The sequence below is a fragment of the Palaemon carinicauda genome, chromosome 1, assembly GCF_036898095.1.
Source record: "Palaemon carinicauda isolate YSFRI2023 chromosome 1, ASM3689809v2, whole genome shotgun sequence".
NCBI lineage: Eukaryota > Metazoa > Arthropoda > Malacostraca > Decapoda > Palaemonidae > Palaemon > Palaemon carinicauda.
The window spans coordinates 80,820,514-80,838,357 of record NC_090725.1 but is presented as its reverse complement, the minus strand read 5'-3'; the positions used below and the strand labels follow the sequence as shown (position 1 = coordinate 80,838,357).

General features: G+C 35.3%; 2 protein-coding genes across 2 annotated transcripts in view; both read left to right on the top strand.

Moving 5' to 3' along the window:
* The window catches only part of LOC137642578 (uncharacterized), a 7,152-nt gene extending 905 nt beyond the window's left edge, over nt 1–6,247 (top strand). Inside the window, exons 2-5 of the mRNA XM_068375262.1 lie at nt 1,273–1,493; nt 2,392–2,512; nt 3,170–3,358; nt 5,088–6,247. Coding sequence (XP_068231363.1) covers nt 1,273–1,493; nt 2,392–2,512; nt 3,170–3,358; nt 5,088–5,164 — 608 coding nt within the window. The 3' untranslated portion in view covers nt 5,165–6,247. The remainder of the gene's footprint in view (nt 1–1,272; nt 1,494–2,391; nt 2,513–3,169; nt 3,359–5,087) is intronic.
* A 3,148-nt stretch (nt 6,248–9,395) lies between these two features.
* Nucleotides 9,396–14,684, top strand: LOC137649526 (uncharacterized). Its single transcript, XM_068382540.1, has 5 exons — nt 9,396–9,399; nt 9,713–9,933; nt 10,832–10,952; nt 11,610–11,798; nt 13,528–14,684. Exons 1-5 carry the CDS (start codon nt 9,396–9,398, stop codon nt 13,602–13,604), a joined length of 612 nt encoding a protein of 203 aa, XP_068238641.1. The 3' UTR covers nt 13,605–14,684.
* Nucleotides 14,685–17,844: the final 3,160 nt, after the last annotated feature.

The following is a 17,844-nucleotide window of genomic DNA, read 5'->3' as shown; positions in this document are numbered from 1 at the left end:
GACACACATGAAGGATTTCCAGCAAAGCTTCACACAACTTCATGACCGATCTCACAAGTTCTCCCCCTCTTCGACGGAGGTTATGATTCCATTTTTTCAAGGGGATTAACGTCAATTTATTGAAATTATTATTATTAACGAAATCATTACGGTAATCATTAAAATTATTATCATTGAAATTATTAAAATTAATTTTCATTCGACTAACCAAAGGAACTATATAAACAAATCAAACGATAAACTTTGAAATGTGAATGCAGGTATCATTCAAAAAGGCAGCTCAGTTGCATATTATGATTATTATTATTATTATTATTATTATTATTATTATTATTATTAGCTAAGCTACAACCAAAGTTTGAAAAGCTGGATGCTACAGTACCCAGAGCTCCAACAGGGAAAAATAGCCCAGCGAGGAAAGGAAATAAGGAAATGAATGAACTATTTGAGAAGTAATGAACAATTGAGATTAAAATATGTAACTACCAAAGATGAATACCACTGCAGCCCACTCTCCAGTGACGGAATCCTACATGCAAAAGTCCTTCGCCAAGGACTTGGGCTAAGAGCCAGTAGTAAGAATTCCTTCATAACGTCATGAAAATACGGAATAAAGTGCTTGCTTGACGTTCATTATCATATTAAACATATGACAAAAAATTCGAAAGAATTTTTAAACTTATTAGAGGAAACTATAAGAGAGATTACTCGAGTGCCATATGTGGATGAGATTATGGTGAGATGTAGATGGAGATGGTTTGGGCATGCTCTTCGCACTCCCCAAGAGAGATTAGTTCACAAAACTTTTAACTAGGCTCCACAAGGCACTAGAAGAGTTGGAAGACCCAGACCTACATGTTTGGCGTGAAGTAGGAGATGTTGAATGGAAAAGTATTGATTTAAAACCTCAAGCTTGAGACGAATGGCCAAATCTAACCAAGACCATTGCGTCGATATGCGTAGGATGATGATGATGATGATGACTAAATATTTGTATTTCAGTCGTTGTCTTCAGACTTTGAGACACTACGTAGCAGCTACTTTTTAGTACATGACCCAAATTAACCTATTGATGTTTGGAATGGCAATATCCCGTCTTAAAATCTCCACTAAATTCACAATATATTACTTCCTCAAGACTAGTTATTTTCACTGGTTCCAAATAGAGTAATGAAGAACTTTTTTTAATTAAAGTTAAAATTACAGTATGCCTTATAACACACTTTGCTTTAAGCATTCTTTTACAATGTCCAAACTCATTCTCTCTTCCAGATGACAAGTTCCTCATCTCTGATGCTAAGTATAATGTCTACTTCATAGCTGCAGTTAATTCCTCCAAATTTCTAGCTTCCTGGACCAGCGATATAAACAACGAAATCACCATCGAAGGATTTCTGAATTTAGACAAAAATTCTCAGCGACTATTTGAATGTATATACAATTCACTTGAATCAAATACATGGAATTTATTTAAAATTGGTAGAAGAGATGGGGTAAGTATCAAAAGTCTCCGACTACTCAATGAATTCTCGGACCCCACAAAACAGTAATGATGCAACCAGGAAATAAGAACAAAAATCAATAATTTTTTGGTGATTACTTTTTAAAAAACAATTCTTTTGGGAACACTTTCTTTAGCTTTCAAAGTTAAATAATTGTTTCATTTTAGATCAAAGAAGGAAATTTTCAAGTTAACTTTGAATACAAAAGACTTAGTTTATTGGAAAATCTCTGTCAAAAAGGGTCTCTTAACGGTTTAAAAGTCCTTAATGAATGGCAGAGGCAAGGGACAGTGACATTACCCTAGCAGGACAATGTCCTATGCACATTTTGACACTAGTTTCATGCAAATTGGATAAAAATTGACCACGATATAGCAAAAAGATGTTTTTGACCTTTACATGGCCTTGAACTTTGACCCAATAACTTCAAAAATATAATTAAATTGTCCTTGGATCATGGCCAATCATCCCACCAAATTTCATGAGATTCGGTCAAATAGTTTTTGAGTTATGAGAATCACAAACGAACAAACACACAAACATAAATAAATAGATACACGCCTATCAAATCATGAGCCTTCGCAACGAAGTTGATAAGGTAATAGAATTCTTTCTTAATTGTTCTTTCATATTCCAAATAAATATTCATACTCACTTTTGAGCTACCAAACACTCAAAGGAAAAGACCATTTATGTACACTGCTGTTAGTTACATCATTAAGGTATTTTCTGCTTCTAGTTGTTATTAACTGATAAGTAAAACTATAATAAAATTGGTTTACAATTGATCTTTCTAACTGGCGAATGATTGTTAGCTTAATATGACAGATATATCTAATGTTGTGGAAAATTTTAAATGCAATGTCTTTTCAAAGTTTTTCTCTCCAAGGAAGTGAAAATTTATCCAGACAACAGAAGATATGAGGTACATTGGTCACATGATTTAAAAATCATAATGAAGAGCACCAAAAAGACCTACTGGAGATTTTGTGCCGACATATATGAATGTGGTGAGTCAATGTTCTTTTATATACTCTTTTGGAAAGTCCTCAATTTCTATATATTCCTAATACTGTATCATAAAATTAATATAATCCCTATGTTAATTAAATAATTATGTCAGTTTTATTTCTACGCTGTGTGATACTCAAAATACCTAAGAATGTACACGGCAGACAGATCTTGTAGTTCCTGTAGTGCATAGGGTTTCCTTGTGTGACAGGACCTGGAAAACAGCTCTTAAAGTAAAGTCGAGTCAAGTATCGTCATTTTGGACTAACAACAGAGCAAATGCATCTGTCCCATCCTTAATATCTCGTGTTTTTCATATTCTTTCTCAGCTCACTTTCTTAGTAACATCCATCTCCTTGGCTCTGCGATTTGATTTGGGCTATGCTGTTTAACCAGTGGGGATACCTTGACAGGGTGAAAGTGTTTGAGTGTATCAAAGATCAGCAAAGCTGTACTAGTGAAGGCCGCCAATACTGGGCGATCAGACGAAAATCTACCGCCAGCACCAATCCGCACTTGCCAGCGTGATGATGAAAACTGGCCAACTACCAAATATGAATTGACATATCTGACGTCTTTGTCCTGCTGTGGACTAAAAACTAATGAATTTTATGTAGTTTTTTAAGCTAAGCTAATCTAACAAAACTCTATTGCAGATCTTCCAGCACTAGTTCACCCTGCAACGCAAAGCACTAATGACACATCCACTGTCCCAACGCCAAGCACCAGAAACTGTGGTTTGAACTTCACAACAATAGTTTTACTAAGTATCTGTTGTGTGTTGGTCGCGATCGTGATAGGAATGGCTGTTTACATCATCCGAGGGAGAAGAGCTTCACTTAATGGTAAATATTTGCTGTGAATAAGGCTTATTCTCTTTAACACTAACGATTATCACCGTTTCAAAGTGGGTAGTTTCCTCTGCTGAAGTTGAAGATTTGTTTAAACCTATATTAAAGACAATTCTGTCATATTATATACACATTCTTTAACATAGATAAGTGATAATACGGCCAATAGATATAGCCCTATAAACATTCCTGACATTCACATAAGCACAGAAACTTACAAGCAGCGCAATCGGAACAACTATACCTTTTATTCGACGGCACAAGCGGTGGCTGAGAACCCAATGCTGAGAGAAACCTGATTCTTAAAAAATTAGTTTCTGCCAAAATTACTGCCAGATTTCATACCCAAAATATTAAGGATTCAAATCAGGCACAATGTTTTGCATATTTTCACGTTAAAATCAGGTTATGTTGTTATTGAAAAAGGGGTTTCTCTAATGGTCCCATAATCTGTCTCAGGTACTCTGAAACCTTTAACCCTGTGATGGAAAAAGACAAGTATTTCATCTTGGATGCTGCAGCTGACAGAATAGATATCTGTTTCCTAAAATGAAACTTATGAGGGTTTTGGTAGATTATTGGAAACGTCCCTGTCTGGCGATATGCTGGACCGGGGTTTGGGAATCGCTCAAACTCAATAGTTTCTAGTAGTGTCTGCAACCTCACCATCCTTGTGAGCTAAGGAAGGCAGGTTTCGGGAGAGTCTATAGGTCTACCTGCTGAGTCATCAACAGCCATTGCCTGGCTCTCCCTGGTCCTAACTCGGGCATTGATCATACGTATATATGATCAGTCACTAGGACATTATTGCTGTTTCTTGCCTTTGCAATTCATGAGCGACCTTTAAATAAAAAACAAAACGATTCTTTGAGAGTAGAGGTCGTTTACAATTGAAATTTGTCTCTAAATCGGAAGAAGTTTAAGTCAAACGTTAGGAAGCAATTATATGGGATCACAAATCAATGAAAAATAAAAAAAAAAAAATCTGGAATTGCGTGATGTAAAGCCTATTTTATATGGTGTAAAATGTGAATAACAAGATGTGTATAACACCAAGAAATGTAGAACATCGCATAAAAATAGAATAATAACAATTAAGTAAATCTTCGTCTTCAGCTTAAATGAAAAAGACAATTTCAGATATAATCTACAACAAACCTCTTAATACGTAATCAAATGTACAGTAGGACACAGGAATTCCTGGCACATCTTGCTCTGAGAAAGTGCAACTAATCGACCCTTACTCCGGAGCAAAAACTCACCATGCAGTAAAGGCGTGGCAGGGTGCACTCCCCCAGAGCGAGGTGGACCATGCATTCCTGTGTCCAACTGTACCTTATGTGGACACAGGAATTATACTCCGTTCGATGTTCTCTTTTCTTGGGCTTATATAAAAGCCATTGTTCTCTAGTCTTGGGTAGTGCCAGAGCCTCTGTACCATGGTCTTCCACTGTCTAGGGTTAGAGTTCTCTTGCTTGAGGGTACACTCGGGCATACTACTCTATCTTATTTCTCTTCCTCTTGTTTTGTTAAAGTTTTCATAGTTTATATGGGAGATATTCATTTTAATGTTGTTACTGCTCTTGAAATATTGTATTTTTCCTTGTTTCCTTTCCTCACTGGGCCATTTTCCTTGTTGGAGCCCCTGAGCCTATATCATCCTGCCTTTCCAACTAGGCTTGTAGCTTAGCAAGTAATAATAACAATAATAATTCCGTTTCAGAGCCTGGATTGAACATGAATACAGAGGCTATTTACGAAGAGGTCGAGCTGTCAGGCAATGTTTCCAGACCACAATAGAACCACGAAATCAAAAACGTCATCTATGGAGCAGTGATTCCGAGACAGGCATGAGGACAGGGGTAATGCAGGGTGATCGTCTGCCTTCCTGGTGGTTTTCATGGATGCCAAGAACACAGGAAGAAGGCCATAATCAATATGCAAGTCCCGTCCTTTCAGTGGCACGAACTGAGAAAAATAGTACAGATAATATGAATTAAGTTCCTAACAATAATCTAACTTAGAATCTAACTTACAAGAGAGAAATTTTCACTTTTTTTTCCCCAAGTCTATTCCACCTGGTAAAAGATCATGATGATTTAGTTGGAAAGTGAAGCGTTGAAAAAAATTCCCTGCTGTTCTCTTGGAGGTAAATAGAATATAATAAATCTATTTGGTGATATCATGTAATTGAAAAGATGTATTAAGGTTACACTGATTCAAAGAGATGATGACCGAGATCCGACTACTCAGATGTGGTAAAAAGTAGAAATATTGATGATTCACTGTAAAATCTCTGCCACAATCTCTTTCTGTATAAAATATCTTTACTTTTAGCCAAACAACATTTCCCTATGTTGAAAATGAGACCAGAGCTTAGAATAACTGGTCCTAATCTGAAAAGAAAATGTTATGTAGGTGGCTTTTCTAAGTCTCAAAACCCTGTATGGTTTTCATTTCATTGTGGGCACCTTTATTTAATTATTTCGTTAACCTTACAAACTTTATTCTAATGTATGCATATTCAATTTCTGTATTTACATTTTCGTTACATAGTGGCGTAGCTAGAAATTTAGGGTCTGGGGGGGGGGGGGCCTGACTTAGTAAAGACAACCTGCTCCCCCTTACCAAATAGTAATTCTAATTGTATACTTCCATTTTTTTCTGACCCTGCTTTGGAGGGACCCCTCTCTTGGAGGCCAAGGGGCGCCTTAGCTACGCCACTGAACAGACTTATATTTGTTTCATGATTTACTTAAGCTTCCAATTAATCTTCATTTATGCATTAATAAGGAGAGACAACCTTATTTGAAGCCACATACCATGTGGATCTAATGAGGCTCTTACTTTCATGTCTAGCAAATAAAAATGTTCTCAAAGACCTTGGAGTTTTCATGAGTATTAGGAAATGTCTTTGTGTAATTATAACTGTTTTTAAATGAGTCTTTGAAGACAAAAAAGAAATAAAGAATATTTAAAATAGCATTATTATTATCACTTGTGAATTCCATCTTTTTATTATTATTATTATTATTATTATTATTATTATTATTATCATTATTATTATTATCATAATTACTTGCTAAGCTACAACCCTAGTTGGAAAAGCAAAACTCTATAAGTCTATGAGCCTGAGGGCTTCAACAAGGAAAGTAACCCTGTGAGGAAGGGAAATAAGGAAACTACAAGTAATTAACAACTAAAATAAAACAATTTAAGAAAAGCAACATCAACACAAATCTTTCACATATAAACTATAAAAACTTTAACAAAACAAGAGGAAGAAAAATATGATAGAATAGTGTCCCCAAGTGTACCCTCAAGCATGAGAACTCTACCCTAAGACAGTAAAAGACCATGGTCCAGAGGCTATGGTACTATCCAAGACCAGAGAACAATGGTTTGTTTATGGAGTGTCCTTCTCCTAGAAGAGCAGCTTACCATAGCTAAAGAATCTCTTCTACCTTTACCAAGAGGAAAGTAGCCACCGAACAATTATAGTGCAGTAGTTAACCCCTTAAGAGAATATTAATTGTTTGGTCATTTCAGTGTTGTCAAGTGTTGGAGGACAGAGGAGACTATGTAAAGAATAAGCCATATTACTCAGTGTAAGTGTAGGCAAAAGGAAAATGAGCCGTAACCAGAGACAAGGATCCAATGTAGTACTGTCTGGCCAGTCTCATTACCCAATAACTCTCTAGCGGTAGTATCTCAACGGATGGCTGGTGCCCTGGCCAACCTACTACCTGGCAAGAAATATATTCGGGTCAGACACTGAAACATAAATGAAATGCACTTACTCCTTAAATCAAGTGTATAAGCGAATAACCTCTCTCTCTCTCTCTCTCTCTCTCTCTCTCTCTCTCTCTCTCTCTCTCTCTCTCTCTCTCTCTCGAGGGCCTTCGGATTAACAAAGAATTCTTTGGAAGTAATAATGACATAAAAAGGAAATCAAATAACCAAAGAGAAGAAATAACAAAGGAAAGGATCAACAGGATGCCAAGAAACAGCCTGGACACAAAGGGCTTCTTAAGCGATGAGCTTTGATATATATATATATATATATATATATATATATATATATATATATATATATATATATATATGTCACTAACACTCGAGGTTTATTTTTTTTTTTCAAATCAGCCATAAATACCATTTAATATCGAATTCGCTCTGACATGGGAACTTAGAGTCTTAGACGCACAAGAAAATTCCCTTTATTGATAACTAGCTCAGCCCGGCCAGGGACTCGAACCTATGATCGATAGAAATAAGGATAAACATTAGACTGTTTTGACCACCCGGCAATTAGATAAAAAAAAACAAATGAAGTTAACTAAATTGGACGATCGTTGCTGGAGGAAACCAAGCTGATAGATAAGGATGACAAAGAGAAGAAGAGAGAGAGAGAGAGAGAGAGAGAGAGAGAGAGAGAGAGAGAGAGAGAGAGAGAGAGAGAGAGAGATATCCTTTTTTGAAAAGTCAATTGTCGACTGCAAGACGTCATCTCGTTCACAAAGTAACAAAAAGATTAGCGGTGAATGAAAATGGGAGTGGTTTAATTCAAAAGCACTTGATAATGAATTAACTTTATATATATATATATATATATATATATATATATATATATATATATATATATATATATATATAGTGAATTAGATGTATTTGTGAATAAACCTTTCAATTGACTACTAACTAACACATATCAAGCCTACTGGAGTGTCCTTGTTTGCATTTCCGTTGCTAAAACAAAGACGTTTAATCACCTTAGAAATCCAGTTGGAGCCCTTGGGATTATAGCATCTTGCTTTTCTAACAAGGGTTGTAGCTTAGCAAGCAATAATAATAATAATAATAATAATAATAATAATAATAATAATCAAAATAATAATAATAATAATAATAATAATAATAATAATAATAATAATAATAATTTATGATATACTTTAGTAAGAAAGAAAAATGTGGGTCTTATAAATGCCTTGAAATAAAAATAAAATCTAAGTGGCCTATCAAAGTTTGCTAGAAATTTGGAAGCAAACGATTCTTTAAAATAAAAAAAAAAATAATAATATGAATTTCGACACACATGAAGGATTTCCAGCAAAGCTTCACACAACTTCATGACCGATCTCACAAGTTCTCCCCCTCTTCGACGGAGGTTATGATTCCATTTTTTCAAGGGGATTAACGTCAATTTATTGAAATTATTATTATTAACGAAATCATTACGGTAATCATTAAAATTATTATCATTGAAATTATTAAAATTAATTTTCATTCGACTAACCAAAGGAACTATATAAACAAATCAAACGATAAACTTTGAAATGTGAATGCAGGTATCATTCAAAAAGGCAGCTCAGTTGCATATTATGATTATTATTATTATTATTATTATTATTATTAGCTAAGCTACAACCAAAGTTTGAAAAGCTGGATGCTACAGTACCCAGAGCTCCAACAGGGAAAAATAGCCCAGCGAGGAAAGGAAATAAGGAAATGAATGAACTATTTGAGAAGTAATGAACAATTGAGATTAAAATATGTAACTACCAAAGATGAATACCACTGCAGCCCACTCTCCAGTGACGGAATCCTACATGCAAAAGTCCTTCGCCAAGGACTTGGGCTAAGAGCCAGTAGTAAGAATTCCTTCATAACGTCATGAAAATACGGAATAAAGTGCTTGCTTGACGTTCATTATCATATTAAACATATGACAAAAAATTCGAAAGAATTTTTAAACTTATTAGAGGAAACTATAAGAGAGATTACTCGAGTGCCATATGTGGATGAGATTATGGTGAGATGTAGATGGAGATGGTTTGGGCATGCTCTTCGCACTCCCCAAGAGAGATTAGTTCACAAAACTTTTAACTAGGCTCCACAAGGCACTAGAAGAGTTGGAAGACCCAGACCTACATGTTTGGCGTGAAGTAGGAGATGTTGAATGGAAAAGTATTGATTTAAAACCTCAAGCTTGAGACGAATGGCCAAATCTAACCAAGACCATTGCGTCGATATGCGTAGGATGATGATGATGATGATGACTAAATATTTGTATTTCAGTCGTTGTCTTCAGACTTTGAGACACTACGTAGCAGCTACTTTTTAGTACATGACCCAAATTAACCTATTGATGTTTGGAATGGCAATATCCCGTCTTAAAATCTCCACTAAATTCACAATATATTACTTCCTCAAGACTAGTTATTTTCACTGGTTCCAAATAGAGTAATGAAGAACTTTTTTTAATTAAAGTTAAAATTACAGTATGCCTTATAACACACTTTGCTTTAAGCATTCTTTTACAATGTCCAAACTCATTCTCTCTTCCAGATGACAAGTTCCTCATCTCTGATGCTAAGTATAATGTCTACTTCATAGCTGCAGTTAATTCCTCCAAATTTCTAGCTTCCTGGACCAGCGATATAAACAACGAAATCACCATCGAAGGATTTCTGAATTTAGACAAAAATTCTCAGCGACTATTTGAATGTATATACAATTCACTTGAATCAAATACATGGAATTTATTTAAAATTGGTAGAAGAGATGGGGTAAGTATCAAAAGTCTCCGACTACTCAATGAATTCTCGGACCCCACAAAACAGTAATGATGCAACCAGGAAATAAGAACAAAAATCAATAATTTTTTGGTGATTACTTTTTAAAAAACAATTCTTTTGGGAACACTTTCTTTAGCTTTCAAAGTTAAATAATTGTTTCATTTTAGATCAAAGAAGGAAATTTTCAAGTTAACTTTGAATACAAAAGACTTAGTTTATTGGAAAATCTCTGTCAAAAAGGGTCTCTTAACGGTTTAAAAGTCCTTAATGAATGGCAGAGGCAAGGGACAGTGACATTACCCTAGCAGGACAATGTCCTATGCACATTTTGACACTAGTTTCATGCAAATTGGATAAAAATTGACCACGATATAGCAAAAAGATGTTTTTGACCTTTACATGGCCTTGAACTTTGACCCAATAACTTCAAAAATATAATTAAATTGTCCTTGGATCATGGCCAATCATCCCACCAAATTTCATGAGATTCGGTCAAATAGTTTTTGAGTTATGAGAATCACAAACGAACAAACACACAAACATAAATAAATAGATACACGCCTATCAAATCATGAGCCTTCGCAACGAAGTTGATAAGGTAATAGAATTCTTTCTTAATTGTTCTTTCATATTCCAAATAAATATTCATACTCACTTTTGAGCTACCAAACACTCAAAGGAAAAGACCATTTATGTACACTGCTGTTAGTTACATCATTAAGGTATTTTCTGCTTCTAGTTGTTATTAACTGATAAGTAAAACTATAATAAAATTGGTTTACAATTGATCTTTCTAACTGGCGAATGATTGTTAGCTTAATATGACAGATATATCTAATGTTGTGGAAAATTTTAAATGCAATGTCTTTTCAAAGTTTTTCTCTCCAAGGAAGTGAAAATTTATCCAGACAACAGAAGATATGAGGTACATTGGTCACATGATTTAAAAATCATAATGAAGAGCACCAAAAAGACCTACTGGAGATTTTGTGCCGACATATATGAATGTGGTGAGTCAATGTTCTTTTATATACTCTTTTGGAAAGTCCTCAATTTCTATATATTCCTAATACTGTATCATAAAATTAATATAATCCCTATGTTAATTAAATAATTATGTCAGTTTTATTTCTACGCTGTGTGATACTCAAAATACCTAAGAATGTACACGGCAGACAGATCTTGTAGTTCCTGTAGTGCATAGGGTTTCCTTGTGTGACAGGACCTGGAAAACAGCTCTTAAAGTAAAGTCGAGTCAAGTATCGTCATTTTGGACTAACAACAGAGCAAATGCATCTGTCCCATCCTTAATATCTCGTGTTTTTCATATTCTTTCTCAGCTCACTTTCTTAGTAACATCCATCTCCTTGGCTCTGCGATTTGATTTGGGCTATGCTGTTTAACCAGTGGGGATACCTTGACAGGGTGAAAGTGTTTGAGTGTATCAAAGATCAGCAAAGCTGTACTAGTGAAGGCCGCCAATACTGGGCGATCAGACGAAAATCTACCGCCAGCACCAATCCGCACTTGCCAGCGTGATGATGAAAACTGGCCAACTACCAAATATGAATTGACATATCTGACGTCTTTGTCCTGCTGTGGACTAAAAACTAATGAATTTTATGTAGTTTTTTAAGCTAAGCTAAGCTAACAAAACTCTATTGCAGATCTTCCAGCACTAGTTCACCCTGCAACGCAAAGCACTAATGACACATCCACTGTCCCAACGCCAAGCACCAGAAACTGTGGTTTGAACTTCACAACAATAGTTTTACTAAGTATCTGTTGTGTGTTGGTCGCGATCGTGATAGGAATGGCTGTTTACATCATCCGAGGGAGAAGAGCTTCACTTAATGGTAAATATTTGCTGTGAATAAGGCTTATTCTCTTTAACACTAACGATTATCACCGTTTCAAAGTGGGTAGTTTCCTCTGCTGAAGTTGAAGATTTGTTTAAACCTATATTAAAGACAATTCTGTCATATTATATACACATTCTTTAACATAGATAAGTGATAATACGGCCAATAGATATAGCCCTATAAACATTCCTGACATTCACATAAGCACAGAAACTTACAAGCAGCGCAATCGGAACAACTATACCTTTTATTCGACGGCACAAGCGGTGGCTGAGAACCCAATGCTGAGAGAAACCTGATTCTTAAAAAATTAGTTTCTGCCAAAATTACTGCCAGATTTCATACCCAAAATATTAAGGATTCAAATCAGGCACAATGTTTTGCATATTTTCACGTTAAAATCAGGTTATGTTGTTATTGAAAAAGGGGTTTCTCTAATGGTCCCATAATCTGTCTCAGGTACTCTGAAACCTTTAACCCTGTGATGGAAAAAGACAAGTATTTCATCTTGGATGCTGCAGCTGACAGAATAGATATCTGTTTCCTAAAATGAAACTTATGAGGGTTTTGGTAGATTATTGGAAACGTCCCTGTCTGGCGATATGCTGGACCGGGGTTTGGGAATCGCTCAAACTCAATAGTTTCTAGTAGTGTCTGCAACCTCACCATCCTTGTGAGCTAAGGAAGGCAGGTTTCGGGAGAGTCTATAGGTCTACCTGCTGAGTCATCAACAGCCATTGCCTGGCTCTCCCTGGTCCTAACTCGGGCATTGATCATACGTATATATGATCAGTCACTAGGACATTATTGCTGTTTCTTGCCTTTGCAATTCATGAGCGACCTTTAAATAAAAAACAAAACGATTCTTTGAGAGTAGAGGTCGTTTACAATTGAAATTTGTCTCTAAATCGGAAGAAGTTTAAGTCAAACGTTAGGAAGCAATTATATGGGATCACAAATCAATGAAAAATAAAAAAAAAAAAATCTGGAATTGCGTGATGTAAAGCCTATTTTATATGGTGTAAAATGTGAATAACAAGATGTGTATAACACCAAGAAATGTAGAACATCGCATAAAAATAGAATAATAACAATTAAGTAAATCTTCGTCTTCAGCTTAAATGAAAAAGACAATTTCAGATATAATCTACAACAAACCTCTTAATACGTAATCAAATGTACAGTAGGACACAGGAATTCCTGGCACATCTTGCTCTGAGAAAGTGCAACTAATCGACCCTTACTCCGGAGCAAAAACTCACCATGCAGTAAAGGCGTGGCAGGGTGCACTCCCCCAGAGCGAGGTGGACCATGCATTCCTGTGTCCAACTGTACCTTATGTGGACACAGGAATTATACTCCGTTCGATGTTCTCTTTTCTTGGGCTTATATAAAAGCCATTGTTCTCTAGTCTTGGGTAGTGCCAGAGCCTCTGTACCATGGTCTTCCACTGTCTAGGGTTAGAGTTCTCTTGCTTGAGGGTACACTCGGGCATACTACTCTATCTTATTTCTCTTCCTCTTGTTTTGTTAAAGTTTTCATAGTTTATATGGGAGATATTCATTTTAATGTTGTTACTGCTCTTGAAATATTGTATTTTTCCTTGTTTCCTTTCCTCACTGGGCCATTTTCCTTGTTGGAGCCCCTGAGCCTATATCATCCTGCCTTTCCAACTAGGCTTGTAGCTTAGCAAGTAATAATAACAATAATAATTCCGTTTCAGAGCCTGGATTGAACATGAATACAGAGGCTATTTACGAAGAGGTCGAGCTGTCAGGCAATGTTTCCAGACCACAATAGAACCACGAAATCAAAAACGTCATCTATGGAGCAGTGATTCCGAGACAGGCATGAGGACAGGGGTAATGCAGGGTGATCGTCTGCCTTCCTGGTGGTTTTCATGGATGCCAAGAACACAGGAAGAAGGCCATAATCAATATGCAAGTCCCGTCCTTTCAGTGGCACGAACTGAGAAAAATAGTACAGATAATATGAATTAAGTTCCTAACAATAATCTAACTTAGAATCTAACTTACAAGAGAGAAATTTTCACTTTTTTTTCCCCAAGTCTATTCCACCTGGTAAAAGATCATGATGATTTAGTTGGAAAGTGAAGCGTTGAAAAAAATTCCCTGCTGTTCTCTTGGAGGTAAATAGAATATAATAAATCTATTTGGTGATATCATGTAATTGAAAAGATGTATTAAGGTTACACTGATTCAAAGAGATGATGACCGAGATCCGACTACTCAGATGTGGTAAAAAGTAGAAATATTGATGATTCACTGTAAAATCTCTGCCACAATCTCTTTCTGTATAAAATATCTTTACTTTTAGCCAAACAACATTTCCCTATGTTGAAAATGAGACCAGAGCTTAGAATAACTGGTCCTAATCTGAAAAGAAAATGTTATGTAGGTGGCTTTTCTAAGTCTCAAAACCCTGTATGGTTTTCATTTCATTGTGGGCACCTTTATTTAATTATTTCGTTAACCTTACAAACTTTATTCTAATGTATGCATATTCAATTTCTGTATTTACATTTTCGTTACATAGTGGCGTAGCTAGAAATTTAGGGTCTGGGGGGGGGGGGCCTGACTTAGTAAAGACAACCTGCTCCCCCTTACCAAATAGTAATTCTAATTGTATACTTCCATTTTTTTCTGACCCTGCTTTGGAGGGACCCCTCTCTTGGAGGCCAAGGGGCGCCTTAGCTACGCCACTGAACAGACTTATATTTGTTTCATGATTTACTTAAGCTTCCAATTAATCTTCATTTATGCATTAATAAGGAGAGACAACCTTATTTGAAGCCACATACCATGTGGATCTAATGAGGCTCTTACTTTCATGTCTAGCAAATAAAAATGTTCTCAAAGACCTTGGAGTTTTCATGAGTATTAGGAAATGTCTTTGTGTAATTATAACTGTTTTTAAATGAGTCTTTGAAGACAAAAAAGAAATAAAGAATATTTAAAATAGCATTATTATTATCACTTGTGAATTCCATCTTTTTATTATTATTATTATTATTATTATTATTATTATCATTATTATTATTATCATAATTACTTGCTAAGCTACAACCCTAGTTGGAAAAGCAAAACTCTATAAGTCTATGAGCCTGAGGGCTTCAACAAGGAAAGTAACCCTGTGAGGAAGGGAAATAAGGAAACTACAAGTAATTAACAACTAAAATAAAACAATTTAAGAAAAGCAACATCAACACAAATCTTTCACATATAAACTATAAAAACTTTAACAAAACAAGAGGAAGAAAAATATGATAGAATAGTGTCCCCAAGTGTACCCTCAAGCATGAGAACTCTACCCTAAGACAGTAAAAGACCATGGTCCAGAGGCTATGGTACTATCCAAGACCAGAGAACAATGGTTTGTTTATGGAGTGTCCTTCTCCTAGAAGAGCAGCTTACCATAGCTAAAGAATCTCTTCTACCTTTACCAAGAGGAAAGTAGCCACCGAACAATTATAGTGCAGTAGTTAACCCCTTAAGAGAATATTAATTGTTTGGTCATTTCAGTGTTGTCAAGTGTTGGAGGACAGAGGAGACTATGTAAAGAATAAGCCATATTACTCAGTGTAAGTGTAGGCAAAAGGAAAATGAGCCGTAACCAGAGACAAGGATCCAATGTAGTACTGTCTGGCCAGTCTCATTACCCAATAACTCTCTAGCGGTAGTATCTCAACGGATGGCTGGTGCCCTGGCCAACCTACTACCTGGCAAGAAATATATTCGGGTCAGACACTGAAACATAAATGAAATGCACTTACTCCTTAAATCAAGTGTATAAGCGAATAACCTCTCTCTCTCTCTCTCTCTCTCTCTCTCTCTCTCTCTCTCTCTCTCTCTCTCTCTCTCTCTCGAGGGCCTTCGGATTAACAAAGAATTCTTTGGAAGTAATAATGACATAAAAAGGAAATCAAATAACCAAAGAGAAGAAATAACAAAGGAAAGGATCAACAGGATGCCAAGAAACAGCCTGGACACAAAGGGCTTCTTAAGCGATGAGCTTTGATATATATATATATATATATATATATATATATATATATATATATATATATATATATGTCACTAACACTCGAGGTTTATTTTTTTTTTTTCAAATCAGCCATAAATACCATTTAATATCGAATTCGCTCTGACATGGGAACTTAGAGTCTTAGACGCACAAGAAAATTCCCTTTAATGATAACTAGCTCAGCCCGGCCAGGGACTCGAACCTATGATCGATAGAAATAAGGATAAACATTAGACTGTTTTGACCACCCGGCAATTAGATAAAAAAAAACAAATGAAGTTAACTAAATTGGACGATCGTTGCTGGAGGAAACCAAGCTGATAGATAAGGATGACAAAGAGAAGAAGAGAGAGAGAGAGAGAGAGAGAGAGAGAGAGAGAGAGAGAGAGAGAGAGAGAGAGAGAGAGAGAGAGAGGGATATCCTTTTTTGAAAAGTCAATTGTCGACTGCAAGACGTCATCTCGTTCACAAAGTAACAAAAAGATTAGCGGTGAATGAAAATGGGAGTGGTTTAATTCAAAAGCACTTGATAATGAATTAACTTTATATATATATATATATATATATATATATATATATATATATATATATATATATATATATAGTATATATATATATATAGTGAATTAGATGTATTTGTGAATAAACCTTTCAATTGACTACTAACTAACACATATCAAGCCTACTGGAGTGTCCTTGTTTGCATTTCCGTTGCTAAAACAAAGACGTTTAATCACCTTAGAAATCCAGTTGGAGCCCTTGGGATTATAGCATCTTGCTTTTCTAACAAGGGTTGTAGCTTAGCAAGCAATAATAATAATAATAATAATAATAATAATAATAATAATAATAATCAAAATAATAATAATAATAATAATAATAATAATAATAATAATAATAATAATTTATGATATACTTTAGTAAGAAAGAAAAATGTGGGTCTTATAAATGCCTTGAAATAAAAATAAAATCTAAGTGGCCTATCAAAGTTTGCTAGAAATTTGGAAGCAAACGATTCTTTAAAATAAAAAAAAAAATAATAATATGAATTTCGACACACATGAAGGATTTCCAGCAAAGCTTCACACAACTTCATGACCGATCTCACAAGTTCTCCCCCTCTTCGACGGAGGTTATGATTCCATTTTTTCAAGGGGATTAACGTCAATTTATTGAAATTATTATTATTAACGAAATCATTACGGTAATCATTAAAATTATTATCATTGAAATTATTAAAATTAATTTTCATTCGACTAACCAAAGGAACTATATAAACAAATCAAACGATAAACTTTGAAATGTGAATGCAGGTATCATTCAAAAAGGCAGCTCAGTTGCATATTATGATTATTATTATTATTATTATTATTATTATTAGCTAAGCTACAACCAAAGTTTGAAAAGCTGGATGCTACAGTACCCAGAGCTCCAACAGGGAAAAATAGCCCAGCGAGGAAAGGAAATAAGGAAATGAATGAACTATTTGAGAAGTAATGAACAATTGAGATTAAAATATGTAACTACCAAAGATGAATACCACTGCAGCCCACTCTCCAGTGACGGAATCCTACATGCAAAAGTCCTTCGCCAAGGACTTGGGCTAAGAGCCAGTAGTAAGAATTCCTTCATAACGTCATGAAAATACGGAATAAAGTGCTTGCTTGACGTTCATTATCATATTAAACATATGACAAAAAATTCGAAAGAATTTTTAAACTTATTAGAGGAAACTATAAGAGAGATTACTCGAGTGCCATATGTGGATGAGATTATGGTGAGATGTAGATGGAGATGGTTTGGGCATGCTCTTCGCACTCCCCAAGAGAGATTAGTTCACAAAACTTTTAACTAGGCTCCACAAGGCACTAGAAGAGTTGGAAGACCCAGACCTACATGTTTGGCGTGAAGTAGGAGATGTTGAATGGAAAAGTATTGATTTAAAACCTCAAGCTTGAGACGAATGGCCAAATCTAACCAAGACCATTGCGTCGAT

What these genes read in the sequence shown, in the direction of transcription:
- LOC137649526 (XM_068382540.1), top strand. An exon ending in AAATTGGTAGAAGAGATGGG is followed by an intron (nt 9,934 to 10,831) that starts GTAAGTATCAAA and finishes TTTCTCTCCAAG; the next exon opens with GAAGTGAAAATTTATCCAGA. An exon ending in GAGAAGAGCTTCACTTAATG is followed by an intron (nt 11,799 to 13,527) that starts GTAAATATTTGC and finishes ATTCCGTTTCAG; the next exon opens with AGCCTGGATTGAACATGAAT.